Source organism: Mus pahari, chromosome 6 (genome assembly GCF_900095145.1).
Source record: "Mus pahari chromosome 6, PAHARI_EIJ_v1.1, whole genome shotgun sequence".
NCBI lineage: Eukaryota > Metazoa > Chordata > Mammalia > Rodentia > Muridae > Mus > Mus pahari.
This window is the reverse complement of record NC_034595.1, coordinates 39,151,923-39,168,115: the sequence shown is the minus strand read 5'-3', so window position 1 is coordinate 39,168,115 and position 16,193 is coordinate 39,151,923. Positions and strand designations below refer to the sequence as shown.

The 16,193-nt window shown below is 40.0% G+C and overlaps 1 protein-coding gene across 8 annotated transcripts in view; it reads left to right on the top strand.

Annotated features, from left to right (window-relative positions):
* Positions 1–16,193, top strand: part of Slc24a2 (solute carrier family 24 member 2) — a 351,643-nt gene that overhangs the window by 134,118 nt on the left and 201,332 nt on the right. For 4 of the 8 annotated variants that reach the window (XM_029539915.1, XM_021200589.2, XM_021200588.2 and 1 more), the window contains 2 exons: positions 12,686–12,724; positions 15,364–15,472. In XM_029539915.1, coding sequence (XP_029395775.1) covers positions 12,686–12,724; positions 15,364–15,472 — 148 coding nt within the window. Of the gene's footprint in view, positions 1–12,685; positions 12,779–15,363; positions 15,473–16,193 lie in introns of all 8 variants that reach the window. The other 4 variants (XM_029539914.1, XM_029539912.1, XM_029539910.1 and 1 more) reach the window with 1 other exon arrangement.

Sequence of the window (16,193 nt, the reverse complement as noted above, 5' to 3'; positions counted from 1 at the left end):
ATATATATATATATATATATATATATATATATATATATATATATATATCATGGCCGTATATAATGTGTATACTTACAAACTTGTGAGTAGTCATGTCCAGATGACAAAACACCAAACAGTGATCGGGAAAACTTCCTTATGTCAGACCACCAGATGGCTTGATGGGTAAAGGCACTTGCTGCCAACCCTGATGTCCCAAGTCTGAGCTCCAAGACCCACAGGCTGGAAGGAAAGAACCAACTTCCTACAAGTTTTTACCTCTGGGCTACACGCATACACTATGGCAAGTACAGGCCCATGCGTATACGCAGGCAATAAACAAATGTAATGTCAAACCCTTGTGAAACAGGCTACTTATGTCACAGCAAAATTTGTAGTGAATTAAGTGGTGTTTGACTCTCTGTTCTTATAAGAAAGTATTTTGTTTTGTTTTGTTTTATGAGAAAGTATTTAAAAATATAGAAAAGGAAGAAGCCTGAGCAAGTGGTGTCACTGGTTGTTTTGCATAACTACACTTGGGACAGAAGTAGAAAACAAACAAAATTGACGGTGTTGGCAAGAAACAAACAGAACCACCATTAGAAGGTGTTCACCTGTTAGTGCAATATGCCCCCCATTACCAAGTACACATACACACACACACATATACATGTATACACACAGTGACTGACCACACAGGAGCATGTTTGCATATTCCTCAAATCAATCTGTAAAACATTCTGGGCTAAAGATATTATTATGTCTATAGTTTGCTTTCAATTATTCAGGAAAAAATATACCTATATTCACAAAACAAGTAAAATGTGATTTTGTATAAGTGGCAAAAAACATGACTATTCTGCAATTTTCCTTGGATTGGCATTTCTCATTATAAAAAACTTTAAAACCGAACAAAGGCACATAATCAAGCAAAATGTCAGCCCAAGTACAGCCTTTGTTTGGGGACTGGATCTCTTTAATCAGCCCCACAGTGCTGGTACATTCTCCACTGCTTATTGGAGTCCTGTCCAAAGACATTCAGCACCGCTGCCATTGACTAAACGGTGGATGTTTAATGCTGATAGACACAGCCTTATGATTATTCTCAGCACGTGTGATGCTGTCTAAGCACCTGCATGTGAACGATGCTCCTCCAAGCTCTTGAAAGCACCTTGAAGAGCTGCCACAGGTGAGCCAAGGCTTAAGACCAACCATCATTAGGAGATTTTACGTCATTTTCCTCCAACCTTGCAATGGACTTTTAATTCCAGAACTGAAATAGTTCTGAATCTTTGGCCGCAAAGATGCTTCTGATGTAATACTGGTCAGTTCTTGGCTGCTTGTGACAGCAATGCAGTAAGGCTTTCCAGAGCACAGCTTTCCATTTCTGTTACTGCCAGGCTACATCTGTTTTCAATTGCACACAATTTCCGCTGTTCTATTGACAGATAACAGATAAGACAGGCCCTGGAAGACCAAAGCCACTGCCTGGAACCAGATTTTTTTTTTTTTTTAAGACTAAACTTGTAACGTTTTCAGCAAATATGATGTGCTATCTTAGTGTCAAACCCCAGCTTTCTCTCTGGCTTTCCTTTTATGCTTTATAAGATTAGATAAATCTCATTTTATAAGATTAGAAGGATTTGTGACATTGAAAATACTAAAATTTATTTTTCAAACCCTGTACATTTTTGTTCAAGCAAAGCCAATGACTAAAGCTCTAGACTTCTTCAAATATTCCTATGAAGATCTGGGGGTTCTGATTTCTAAATACATTTTACTGTCCTGCCAGGAAGATAGATTCAGAGTGTGGTTTATGTCTACTTGGGGAACGCAAAGAGAGTGATGTACCTAGGGGGTCAGGACATTAAGAATATGTCCCCTTGTGCTTACCCAGCATGTAGGAGGCCTGAGACTCAGTTCTCAGCACTCAAATCAAGCAAGGCAGGGAAGTCAGGGGAAGGAAACAGATAGTTTCAAGTTAGACTTTCTGCTTTTCTAGTTCCAGAACCACCCATACTATCATATAATCTGAGGGTACATTCGTTAACCACACTCACCCCTCTTCTCTAGAAGTGCTTAGACACAAGCCCAAGGACCAAAGATCCCACAAGGTGGCAAGGGAGAACCAACTCCCAGGAGTTGCCTTCTGACCTACACACACACACATACACACACCATGACACACGTGTGCCTGCACTTACACAAACACAAAATTAAACACGCATAAAAACAAGTGAGCATCCATCACCACAAAAAAAAAAAAAAAAAAAAAAAAAAACCAAGACTGCCTAAGAATCCCACGATCTGGCATTAAAGGAAAACCTGTTATCACCAAGATTAAAAACTTCTGACACAAGAAAAACCTTAATATTTAGAGCCTAATGGGACAAATTATAAAACAGGAGATGTATTTTTAAAATCAGATGTCTGACCAAATTTATTTGGAGTATACATATAATAACCCTAAAAGACGTAACTAACCCATTAGAAACAAAGCAAGGAGTGCCCGGAATGCACTGAAGAGATCTACAGTTGACAAGTGAGGCCATGGAGAGACGACCATCATCAGAACCATTTAAGAAAGCCACGGGAACAGCACGAATAGCCATCACTGCACTAATTTGAATGTCTAAAATTAAAAAAAAAATCATGGTAATACACAGTGCGGCCCAGAATGGAGAAACCCCTGATCATTGCTGGGGAGAGTGTAAGATGGGACAGCTAGCTTCTATAGAAAGTAGTGTCATGATCCTTTTAATACTAAAAAGGCTCTTATCATATGGCCCAGAAATTGCTTTCTTAGCATAAATATCAGATCATTCATGTTTATGCAAAAACTTGTTTGAAATTGATCAAACCAGAGACTTGTTTAAGGATGCCATTGTATACTATTCAAATAATATCTGATGGCTATGACCTACACCTAAGTACCAGATCCAAATATCTCAAACTTCTTTTTCCTCATAGTTTTTCTACCTATTTAAGCATCATCCTTTTTTTTTTTTTTTTTTTTTTAAAGTTCTGGTCCCACCCCTTGTGACGAGCAACAAAAAGAACACTGTTCACTAAGTGGTGTTAGCACCACAGTAGACAAAATATGGAGTATAATAAAGATGTGTAAGATTTAAGATGACCTTGCTCAAGAGAACCTACGATTCCAGTAAAGCATATAAAATTGCACGCTATGCAATTAGGACTTATGTTTGTATTAGTTACTTATCATTGCTGTGACCAAATGCCTGACAAAAAAGCAGTTTTAGGGAGGAATGTTTTTGGGGGGCTCACTGTTTGGAGATACAGTCCATTGTAGTGGGAGAAGCTCAGGAGTAAAAGCATGAAGCAGCCAGTCACTTTGTGTCTACCCATCAGGAAGCAGAGTGAGGCGAGAGCTGACGCTCCCGTGCTTTCCTCTTCTCCAATCTGGGACCCCAGCCATGGTATGGCGTCACCCACATCCAGGGTAGATCTTCCCTTCTTAGTTAAACCTCTCTATAAGCACCCTCTAGACATGAAGGTGTGTCTCCTGAGTGATTCCAGATTCAGCCAGTCTTCACGATGCCATGCCAAGACTTGATATTTATGCATTTCTCCAATATGTATTTATTCTAACACTGGTATTATTGAGTCTTCAAATTGGGCTGCATTGTATTTATTTGATTCCTGGGAAATCCTAAACTAAATCCAAGGTGTCTCTATTTGTCTACACTTGTGGAAATTGTGTCAGGGTGCTGCAGGAATCCGGTGGACCCGGCACAAGCAGCATCTCTATGATGGAAAGTCTGATGTGTGAAGGATGCACCCATCGCATCCCTAAGGCTATGCTTTCACACTGGAGAGACTTAGGAGAAGCTTGCTATAGCATACAATCACTTCGTGAGGCCGCTTTCCCTGCAGACTCGGACTTTCACACTTAAATCTATAAAGGCCTTCAAAAAATATATTAGCAAGGAACTTTGCTAGCACTGATACAAAAAACTAAGCGACACTCGAAATTGTATCAGTTTCACTTTTATCAGTCCCTTAGGTACCTGCTTCCTCTTGATCCCTAAATTTTGCTGTACATTGAGTTTACAATCCTGTTCATCATATCTCAGTTGTCTTTACCAACACCTCTCCACATGAGAAGGCATGTTAAATCCAGGATTAAAGATCAGTCACAACTTTGTAGTGAAAATGAGAAAAAGATCATTGACACGCTGAAGGAAGGAACAGAACGTAAGATCTTAGGAAACGAAGGTTTCCATGCCTAATGAGATATATAAAGCTTAGCACTAATCTAGACAAACACCAACTTGGTGGGCTTTACTCTGACACTCACTGTTTGCTATTATAGGTGTGTAAAAGACTATTGATTTTGTATGTTGATTTTGTATCCTGCCACTTTGCTAAAACTTTTTATTATTTCTAGAAAATTTCCCCTTAAATCCTGTTTTATTTTACTTCCTTTGAAGACTCTCCCCTCACAATTTCACCTTAGTATANCCCTGATGTCTATGGGTATTACAAGTGGAATACATATCTGAAGGCTTAAAGCTAAAATCAAGAAATGAGAGAAAATGTATGTTATTTTTCTGTTTCTCAGTTCCCTCATTCATGATGGATGTTTTTGGCTCTATCCACTTACCTAAAAAAATTCATAATATCATTTTTAACAGCTAAATAATATTCTATTGTTTAAATAAATGCACTAAATTTTTGTTACCCATTCAGTGATTGATAGACATCTATGATGTTTCCAATNTATGGATATAGTAAATAGAACAGCGATAAACACTGATGTGCGAGTATCTCTACAGAAAGATACAGGCTCCTTTGGGTATATGTAAAAGCATGGTATAGTTGGTTCTTGTGGTAGACTTTCAGCTTTTTGAGGAACTTCTGCATAGATTTCCATAGTAGTTATGCTAGTGGGCACTACTACCAATAGTGAATGTTCCTATTTCTGACATTCAGGTCAATATCTCTTGTCATTTGTTTCTTTGATATGAGTTACTTTTATTTGGTGAAGATGAAACCTCAAAGNAGTTCAAATTTGCATTTTCCAATGTCTAAATAGGATTAATACTTTAAAAAATCTTCCTCGGCCATTTGTTTATTGTCATTTGATAAACACCTGTTTAGATCCATACCCCAAAAAAAAAAAAAAAAAAGATCAGTCACAAAGTACAATCACAGACATGATAGTTAGATTCTAGGTATCTGTAAATATAACTTAATTTTAAGTGATGTAACTACTACTGGCTCTTTCTCTTTAATTTTATAATCACATATACTAAAGTGTGAGGTCCATGAGGACAGAGACTCTTGTCAGTTTTGGTCACAGCTAAATTCCTAAACCCTAGAAAACAGCCTGGCATAATATTAAGAGTGAAGTAAGTATTACCAGATAGGCTTAAATGAATGAATAGCTGTCTCTATTCACATCTCTCTATGCAGAATCTCCATCAATGCTTCCAACGTTAAAGCTGACTGTTTAATTTTCTGAGCTTGTGTAGAGAGGCAGAATACTTACCAGAGTATCAGAAATTAATTGAAGATTCGACACCCATGTCCTTCTAAATAAACAGGATCTGCTCCTGGCCACAGGGTGAGTGAGGCCACCAGACAGCCTCAGTTCCTACCTGTTGCTGAGTTACTGAGTTCTGACACAAGTCAAGTTGATGTATGAAGAACCGCGTTTGCACCTGTTACATTGTGAAGGTCATAAAATGTACCTCTATGACCCTCCAGAGACAGAAATTACATTTTAAAACACTGTGACAGTTGTGAATGAGTCTAAATTACAATTCTGGAAGAGACAAATGACCAGAAAATTAATTTCTATACTTTCTCTACTCTCAAGCACTTGCTCACAATTCCCAACAAAACAAATGTGTACATAATGAATACAAATAAAATCTGTCATCATAAATTCCCAACAATTGCTTGACATCATCTGGCTTTCATTAGAAGTCCAAGTTCATAAACGGTTCTTAATATTTTCGTGGCGTTTGGAGCTCTCTTGGTTGCTGCTTTCTCTCCACAGGTTATTGTAAAGAAAATTCCACTTCCTTGTTTTCCAGTACTGGAGAATGCTCCAGAGCTAACTGAGCTTAGATCACAGCTTGGCCACGCGCTTACTGCCATGGGACCTTGGACAAACCCACCCAGCCCCTATCAGTCTCAGGATCTTTATGTAGTATAGGAGATAGAAGTGATTTTAACACCCATGATCTTAATGATTCAGTAAGGTATTTCCTATATATTTGGCATATACTGGGCTTTCCACTGTTTTCACTGAAGGATGCCTGATTTGCATAACATATCTTTTGTCCAGCATTAGTATTTAATGGATTTAAGACAGGAATAAGAGCTGGGCAAATGGCTCAGTAAAGTGCTTGCTACAAAAGCATGGAGACCTGGGTTTGGATCCCCAGCACCCATGTGAGACAGGAATATGGCAGCCTGCACACCAGCACTGGGGACGTGGAAACAGAAAGAACCCTGAAGCTCACTGGCCAGCCAGTCACTGAGAGATCCTGACACAAAAACTGAGATCAGAAGTGATAGCAGAAGACATATTGTGTGAACTTGTCATCATACAGCCACATGTATGCAACATCTGTACACACCTGTGCACAAACATATCACACCACACACACAAACACACACACACACACACACACACACACACACACACACACACCACATCCTTTGTCCTAAAAGAGAAGGCAGGGGTCCAGCTCAGTGGTAGAGGACTTATGAAGCATGAGTGAGGCCTTGTCTTTTACCATCACCACTACAAAGGGACAGTGTAAAGCAGTGGAGACAGTGTAGGGGGGGATGTGTTTTGGGTTCCTAACCAGTCAAGGCCAATGTTCATGTTTTATACCAGACCAACACTAACAGACTATGTTTGCTTGGCCTAACAAAATTGTTCATTAGCAATTATGAGAATTGCTCAAACAATACAGTAAAGTAAATGAGCAGCATCTGGATTTTGCAGAAGAAAGCAAGAGATAGCAGTGGTTAGGTGGACTGTTAATTTCCTAAATTAAATGACTTGGCATTGGTGCTACATATCCTGAGCACAGAAACAGCCTGAGGCCCTTCCCTCCTCTCAGTCTCCATTTGTAAAACACAGATTACTGTCTTCCATGTACCTACTTAATAAGAAAGATTAAGTAGTCATTGAAGAAGTGGACCTAAATAATCAGCATGACTATTAATTTAGCCAGTGTCACAGGCATCTGGGGAGCTTCACTTACTGACACAGAAGCACACAGCCCTTGTCCCACCTGAGTGGTTCACTCACGCATGCCACCTGGTTGCAGTTTACCTTGCAACTGTCAGGGACCATGGAAAGCACAGAGGTGACTTCTACCCATAAAGATATTACAACTTCTGCTATTTGGGAGGCTCTGTGGAGGAGCTGGGTACAGATGTACCCGATATAGCTTGTCAGTTCCGTGAGAGGTATTTAAAGAAGTCCTATTTAAAGGTTGGTGCGGATGTGCCAGTGGAGTATATGAGATGACTATTTGGTAAGCAAGAAGAAATATTAAGATGGCTTCTATTTATTTCTATCTTTCAAGAAAGAGAGCCAGCCAGATGGTTTATCAGGTAAAGATGCTTACACCAATGTTGATGGCTTGACTTCAGTCCCAGTGTTGAAGTTAAGAAGCAGATTATCACAAGTTGTCTTCATATCTTTACATGTGAGCTATGACATGTGCTTGCTTAATAGTTGTTAGTAACAGGTGACAGATAATGATGTACAATAGAAAGATGATAGATAGATAGATAGATAGATAGATAGATAGATAGATAGATAGATAGATAACAGGTAGTTATAAGTGTAGATGTTCAAGAATCAATATTCATAATCGTTCAGAATGCTTCTGATAATCATGTATGATCAATGGTTTGTAACATTGATCATACACAAGTATATAAGTTCATCAGTAATAGTCCAGGTCTGATATTACTCTGGTGCCAGCCTTACTTACTGATCATTCCCAAATTACATTTTCTAATGACCTTAGTAGAGAGTCCAAGCTATGCCTCTTCTCACCTTCTAGCATAAGAATCTGCCCTCTTACATGGTAAGCTTCTTTCCAAGTTGTGAAGGGACTTTACTTCCCCCATTAGCCAAATCCTGGTGATTAAGCACTCCATGTTTGCCTGTATTAGACACAGATCATCTTATATGTGGACTGGCTTCTTGCATGTAGGAACCTCTAATGCAGAACTCAGCCAGAGAAGGAAGATGCTCTATTAGAGTCTGAACTTGGGCTGGGCTCTCAGCTTTGTGATCCCATACTCCCTTTCCCACTCGTGTGAGCAGCATCCTCCAAGGGAAAGTGTCATAGAACACTCAGATTTTGAGATTCTGTGGGTTCAGACCTGCATTCTATCTTCTCTCAGTCTTCCACCTCCTGAGAGCCTTGGGTACAGGAGATATGAGCTACTGACCTCACCTTGCCCATGCTGTGACCTCTAGAAGGTACAGAGATGAGTTCAGGGGCCAGGTCAAGGAAATAGAATCAGTTGTATCATCTCCTTCCACAGATGCCAAACTAGGACATGCCTAAGTGGCCCTGCCTAGATTAGTACTTAAGTCACTGCCCTCTACCCTCATCCCATAGAAGCCACCCTACTTCCAAGTCTGATTCATGGCCTTAACTTCTTGAAGCTGTTATCCCTTGTCTTGTCACAGTACTTTCACAACAGCACTGTATTCTTATCCCCATTTCACAGATGGAGAAGCTAAAGAACAGAACAATTAGGTCACCTCCTCAAGGCCATATAGCTAGAAGAGGCAAAAACACAATGGCCAACACTGGCCTTGAATTCCATGTGATACTCCTCAGCTGACATAATTTCTTCTATTGACCAGTGATCTTTTTTATAAAAATGCTCTTTAACTTTCTCCAATCAATTTATCTTCTACTCACTCTATTCAGTATTTCTTTCCGCTGTTTTCAGATCTCTTTCTATTGCCCCAAATATTTCATGATGATGGAGATGATCTATCCAGACAAATGATTGAAAGGCTTTGCTTCTGGACCCTGAGATTCTTTGGTAACATTTCCTACTTGGGTCATTTCGAGCCTTTCTCCCATCTGATGTCTCTGTAAAGCAGAACTATGACAGGGATAGTCCATCATTCTGGGCTACCAGCCTCAGGCACGCTTTTTTTTTTTCTTACTTCCCTGAAGGATTAACAGAGATTGTGACCTGAGTACACAGTCCAAAGTCATCTGGATGTTCATCTATTCTTTCTCTCACTAAGCAATTGTTTAACTTCCCCTCTGAGGAATATGTTGGCACCTCATAATAAGAGGGATTAAAAGATGGTCTTCTGTCTAGAGGGGTACAGATTCTTTCCCTCCAAATTTTACATTTGAGTTTTTGTACCTGTTACCTTATTTTCCCAATAGGCTTTGAGGTTTATTCACCTTTATCTGAGAAAGATAATTTAAATGTGTTTTTACTGCAGAAAAGTACATTGGCAGAAAAAGGATATACCATTTTTAATGAATGTCATTCAGTCAAGTCTCCTCTCACTCAATCCTGGGATGTTAAAATTGATTCCAGTTAAATATAAGATTTGCATTTAAATTACTAGACTATCTGGCTTGGGTCACATTTATGATTAAAAGAAAAAAGGAGAAAAAAATCTTTAAGTTTGTCTATACATCCTTTATTTACAGTGCTGCCTGGTCTTCAGTATATTTCACAGGGCATGGTAGAAGGTTTTGGAAATAGAAGTTAATGATTGTTGCTGAAGCATTCAGACAGCTTCTGTGTACCGCTGTCCTGTGCCCAGCCACTGACTGGGAAAACCACCTCTCATTTTTCCAGACTTGTCTGTTGGCATCTGAAGCCTTCATGGTGACTCACTTGGTTGTATAATTTGCAGGTAATTTCAAGCCAGAGTGAACCACAGGCATGTCTCACTATGTGGTCCAAAGCAGCTGGACTACACAATATTTGCCTCATTTTCACATGCTAGGAAAAGATCAAGGAGCAGTAAAGCTGTGTACAAAGTTGCATCAAAACCGCGTGTGTCATCCAGTGAAGTCATTTCCCAGCCGGAGACTTCCCAGGTCAAATGCAAAAAGAGATCATTTAAAGCCTCGAGGGGGGATTTCTATCTAAAATTCTTCCAAACAGTTAGATGTTTTATTATCTGGGGGCAGAGAACTTTCAAACTAAATATAAGTAGCTAACAAAATTACCATGTGCAAGTAACATTTCTCTCTAAGAAAGATACCAGATACTGCAGAATTCCAGCTGCTCATGCTCAATGCAGTCACCACATGGCTAATATGGAGTAATGATGGCGAGGCCCATTTATATTGAATAAAAAAAAAATTGAGTTGCAGAATTCTATCTGACCCTGGCCTGGTTGAGTCCTGTCGCTTACTATACGAGAGAGGGATCTTCTTTGATCACCAGGGCCTCAACCTAGGACCCTTCAGTATGTCCTTTAGAGAGCATCTTTAGTAATCTGGAGAATTCTTGTGAGTTCTGGAGACTGGCTAAACAGAACTCTCCTGTAAGTGGCGCAGCCTTGGAACTGAAGTGGGGCTTTCAAGATAGTATTGATATACTATCAAGAGATAACGGACTGTAATAAAAGTTTAGATTTTTTTTTTTAAAGGCCCAATAAGAACACCAAGATTGGAGTCTTACTAATCTTCTTTAACATCGAATACAATGAATTTCTCAGGCAATCATGACTCTGAAAATAACTCTGTGACACCAAAGTCAACCCAATTAAAGCCCCTCTACCACTGAACTCTAAACTGAATCAGGAACTCACTGTCGGAATCTTGACCCTCATCAAGGTGAGCTCTAGAAATCACTCAGGGTGAAAGGTAGTCTTGATCACATGGCACACCTCTCAACAGACTACATCAAAGTAGCGGGTCAGTCCAGACAGGCTCACTGGCCATTGGTATGTCACCTACGTTTACATGTTGTAACCTGATGCATATCCATGTCTGCAAATCACACCTGAAAGAAAAAAACAAACCCTAATGATGTCAACTTCTGTTGATATCAACCAGTAGCACATCTTGGGAAGGCTGCAGACCTTTCTCTGTTTGTTCTTTGCAGAATCTGTGTGTTAAGCCTGTTCCTTCAGCTTGCTTACTTTATGATCCTTCTAGCCTATAAGAGAGAAATAAAAAGTCACTGGGGTACAGTTTTTTTTTCCTTTTATTCAGATTCAGAAGTATAGTTTTGAATTTTTTTCTTCTTCAAATAATTTTCTTACATACATTTTTAAAACTTTAGAATCTCAGCTGAGGGTTTTTCCTCTTCTGAAGCCCACCCTTTTTCCCCCTCCTCACTCTATTCTCTCATGTTCTGTGTTAGCACTAGGATATCAGTCCAACTCATAGTTAGTTGCTTCCCATTTAGCCACAAGGTATAAATGTGCTAACTGTAAAGGTGTGCTGTGACAGCGGATCTCAATCTATGTCCAAAGGCTAAGCTGGCTGCACTGGGAAATTTCCCCGGAGAGTTAATCTGTAAAATGTGGATCCATTTGTTGAGCTGTCTGATATGGAAGAACAAAGAACCTACCTTAGAAAAATGGGCTCCCAGGGTGCCTCTCGGAGCAGAGAGAGAAATCAAAAGACAACTTCTGGTCCACTTCCGTTTCCAAGCTTGTCCTTGAAAACTAGGACATCAGAGATATTTTCCTGTGATATTTTTCAAGAAGCCACTCAGTGTTAATCCCCAAAGAAGATGCCTTAGCAAGTTTAGTGATGCCCAAAGGCTGTGCTGGGAAATTATCACCAACCCAGAATGTATCTGTCTGTCTGTGTCTGACACACACAAGTTCTACGTGGATCTAATGTTTGGAAACAGACGGGAACATACATTACATACATGTTTCCAGGGTCCAAAAAGGCATCTCAACAAAATTAAAGATGATTAAATATTTGACTAAAGGTCTAAAATAGTCAAATCAGCCTTATTAAGTACCAAACTTATATGTCCTAAAAAAAATAATAGCACACATAGGGCTGGAAAAAATGGATTAGCCTAGAAAGATGACTCAGCTGTTAAGAGCACTGGCTATTCTTCCAGAAGTCCCCAGTTCAGTCTTGAGCAGCCACGTTGGGTGATAATCCTGGTCTTTAATCCAGCAGCTTAATCTCTTCAGGTATTAGTTCATTCACCATATGTGAGGCAATGGATATAAACTCCCTCCAAAACATGGAAAGTCACAATAGCCCTGTAATCCTGTCACCCAGCAATAACCGTTCACAACACTAATTCTTGCAGACTCTTCTCCTTTACATACACTATTACTTTGAAGAAATGGAGTAATAAATGTGATTTTAAAGATGTTTTTGCACTTAATATATTTTCCATTTCAGTATGTATGAATTCATCTCATCTATTTTAGTGATGACATAGTATTCCACTACATGAATGGGCCATAATTGATTTCGTTGCTTTTTATTATTGGACCTCATAGTTGGGCATTCAAGTTTGACTTCTCAAGGGAATGAGTCACATGTCTAAATAAACCATTAATATCGACTAGAGATAGATATCGTGTGCGCCTATTTTGACTTAACTCATACGGGGAGTAGAAACAGCCATCTCTGTATTGGTGGTTGTGATTACGTGTAAAGCCTGTGTGGAATTTGCTATTTATTTCTTTGTCTTTTGTCTTTTCCTTTTTTCTTTTATGCAGTCACCTACAGCTGGGGACAAGGATGAGCCAACTTTACCGGTAGGGAGCAGTAGCCCTGCCTGTTCCTGTGCCAGTGAAGAATGTGTAGCAGAGGTGGGAGGGAGCTCTAAGCTTGCACATCTTCCTCTCCCTTGGAATACTTGTGATTTGATACACTGGAGGGGGGGTGGGTATTTCTGTCCTACAATTAATGACAAAGTATCTCTGGCATTACTCACTAACTACTTCTGATTACGTCTCAAATTTTTGAATTCTTACTTCCATTGGACATGAACTTTTATACATGTTGAAGGGGTAAGAAGTGTCTAAATTACATTCCAAGGGATGTTGGCTGATACATGGGCACAGTATGGAATCCAGTACTTGAGAACTGCTTGCTTTGTGTGTCTGCATGCAACCTCCTGCTTGAAAAAAAAAAAATACTGCATGTGATGTAGATATTCAGTATATCCAACACTGCCTGAAAGAATGCTTAATGTCTTCAAAGCATAGACATAATTCAAGTGTAAAGAAGATAACTCACAACAGAGTTCTTGTGGTTTTCCACAGTAACAACCACAGTACCCAGGATTATAAGGACAAATCATTAGCAAGGACCACATTTTCAGTTGCTTTCTAATTAACACATGACATTTCATATTGTGCTGCCTGGCAAGGAATAACCTTGTGAGTTTTTGTGTTGCGCAAACAGTGACTGCATTTCCGTTGGCTTTAAGCCTGCTACCTCTGCCCCTAGAACGTTTTGAACTTTGCTGATCTGTATCCTCTGTAACTAAATGCTATGCTGCATTTTAAACTGTTGCAGGCTTTTAAGGTTGAAAGGGATGGCCATGAAAATACTTATGACCCTGTAAATACTTCCCCCCATTAACACTCAGAGCAAAGACATGACATTCACTGAGCCCCCAGAGGATACTCTAAACTCAAGGCCAAGGTACAGCTCAAACTCCAGGCTGCCTTTGAAGAGCTCAGAATGTTTTTCGTCACTGAAACACAAATATTCTCCTTCATTCATCTCCAAACTTTGCAGGGTTGGGAATACAGCTTTAACAGAACATCAATTATAACAAAATCACTGTTGATTTCTCCTTGTATTACATGCTGAGACTGCCCATACTTCAATACTGCAACCAGTTTTAGGTTTGCCACCAAATTTTTGAACCATGACCCTTAATAATAATTTTCTGGAGTAAAAGACATATGGTCAATAACGTGGAAATACAGCCAAAGTGGTCCAAATTAGCATAATCCTTTTGTGTTACAGTGGGTTGATGGCTGAGGTTCTCAAGAGTTGTTCTAGAAAATATCAGCCTGTCCAAATGTGTTTAATTATGGAATCTCTTATGGGAAATATGTGATAGAGAAGTTTGGAAGACTTAGTGGAAAAGTTTCCATTTTAATTTTTAACTAGAATAAAATTAGAGGATAGGTTTTAATTTTACCAGACCACAGAAAAATTTCCTTGTTAAGATTTTAGATCAAGTTCAATAATAATAAATAAAAAAGTAACATTAAGTCAGCCACGGTGGTGCACACCTTTAATCCCAGTACTCAGGAGGAAGAAGCAAGCAGATCTCTGTGAGTTCAAGGCCAGCCTGGGGCTACATAGGGAATTCCAGGACCTCCAGAACTACACAGTGAGACCCTGCCTCAAAATAATAATAATAATAATAATAATAATAATAATAATAAACAAAACAAAAAACAAAATATTCTTATAGCAGCCCTCCACCCTAAGACTGTTGACAAGGCGTGACTGCCTCTGAGAATCTTCCCCTGTGCCCAGTACCACAAAGTCAACCACAGAGAAGGAAGTCATTTCTAGGCAGGATTAAATAGCTGTGCAAATGAAGAAGCCTCAGGAGGCTTCTGTTTGATTGAAGACTGTCTGCTTGTGAAGGCAGAACTAAGAGCTCGTTGGTAACCTCCTGAAGTTTACTTGGTAACCTCGTATCTCAGATCCAGTTATTAGAGCAAAATAACAGAGCTCACAGGACTCTGTGCCAGGGAGGCATCCTGGAAGCCAGGAAGGCTCTGGGTTGGAGTCACACGTGCAAACTCTGTCTTTTAGGTTCTCATGTAACATGGACCACCGAACTTTCTGCATCCAAGTGTAGATATAGGAACCACAGAAAACATGGAAGATGATATGGGTGTCGAGGAGTCCATTGACATAGATACAGAGAAACAAAGATCTCACTGACAGGACACACGATCCAAAAATTTAAAGACTATCTGTTAGGCTATAAAGAGTCTTTAAGAAAAGCAACCCAGGAATCCACGTCTCTATCCAACCCTTTGTGACCCAGGACCTCATTCCCCTCCTCAGAGACCTCACGGTCTACGTAACGTTGGCCTAACAATATCGATCTCATGAGGCTCATGCTGAGAATGGGATGAGTGAACGATGTGAAGCATGCCAAACATTGCCTGCCTTGTACTAACTTTTTAACTTTTTTTTAAAAGGGGTGATGTGGGGGCTGGACAAAATTGATTCGTTTCATCGAAAAGCTGTTTCCTTGGAATGTCTGAGCATTCTTTGAAATTCTTTGGTTTAACTGTGTGTGACCGTGTAACAGAAAGGAGTGACCATAGACGAAATGAGAACTCCTCTCTGTGACGGACGCACTTGACATTCACTTCTGAAAGCTAACAGCATCTTTGGTTTCTCTGTTCAGTCGAAGCCACGCCTCCAGCGAGGTGGAAGCTCTGCCTCCCTCCACAACAGTCTCATGAGGAACAGCATCTTCCAGCTCATGATACACACCCTTGACCCACTCGCTGAAGGTAATCGCCAGGCTTTGCTCTGGGAGCGTGGTTTGGGGGAGAGGAGGATGTTGAAGGCTTTGCTTCAAAAACAGCTTGTGTATGCTGAGTTCACTCACAACGGTCAGACTCCTCTCGGTTAACATTGCCGGATGACGCCTTGACTCGTCCATGTGCTTCATTCCTTATTGCTCAGCTCCTAGCAGGGTGGATTTATGACAGGAGTAGAATATGAGTTCCGTGCGCTGGTTCTGTCTTTTGATGCCTCTGGCACAAACACTGTTTCTAATGAGGCTGGGGATAAAAAGGTCTCCATCTTTTTAGTAGTTTTCCTTTATCACTTTCAAAACAAAGTTGTGTGTGAAGATAAATTGTATACCTTAAAAAAAAAATAGAATAAAGAACTCTATTCCATGGAAGGGCTATGAATGGCTTGGAAAATGGTATTCTCTGAATATTGGTGAAATGGTATTATTTGGGGGCAGTTGGGTGGGGACAGCATCCATCCAAAGAGCCCATCATAACTTCTTGGGACCAGTAATTGGAGACCCAAACGGCCTGGGTTCACCTCCCAGAGTGATTGTAAGAACCATTGCAAAAAAAAATCCAATATGTCCCGCGCCAACCGTCTCGCCAGCAAGAACGACGCGGCACACAAACAGGATCCTTCTGTAGCAAAGCTTTAATACTCTTGAGAGGGAGAGCACAAGCTTCCAAAAACGGAGACCCCGAGCAACAAAAC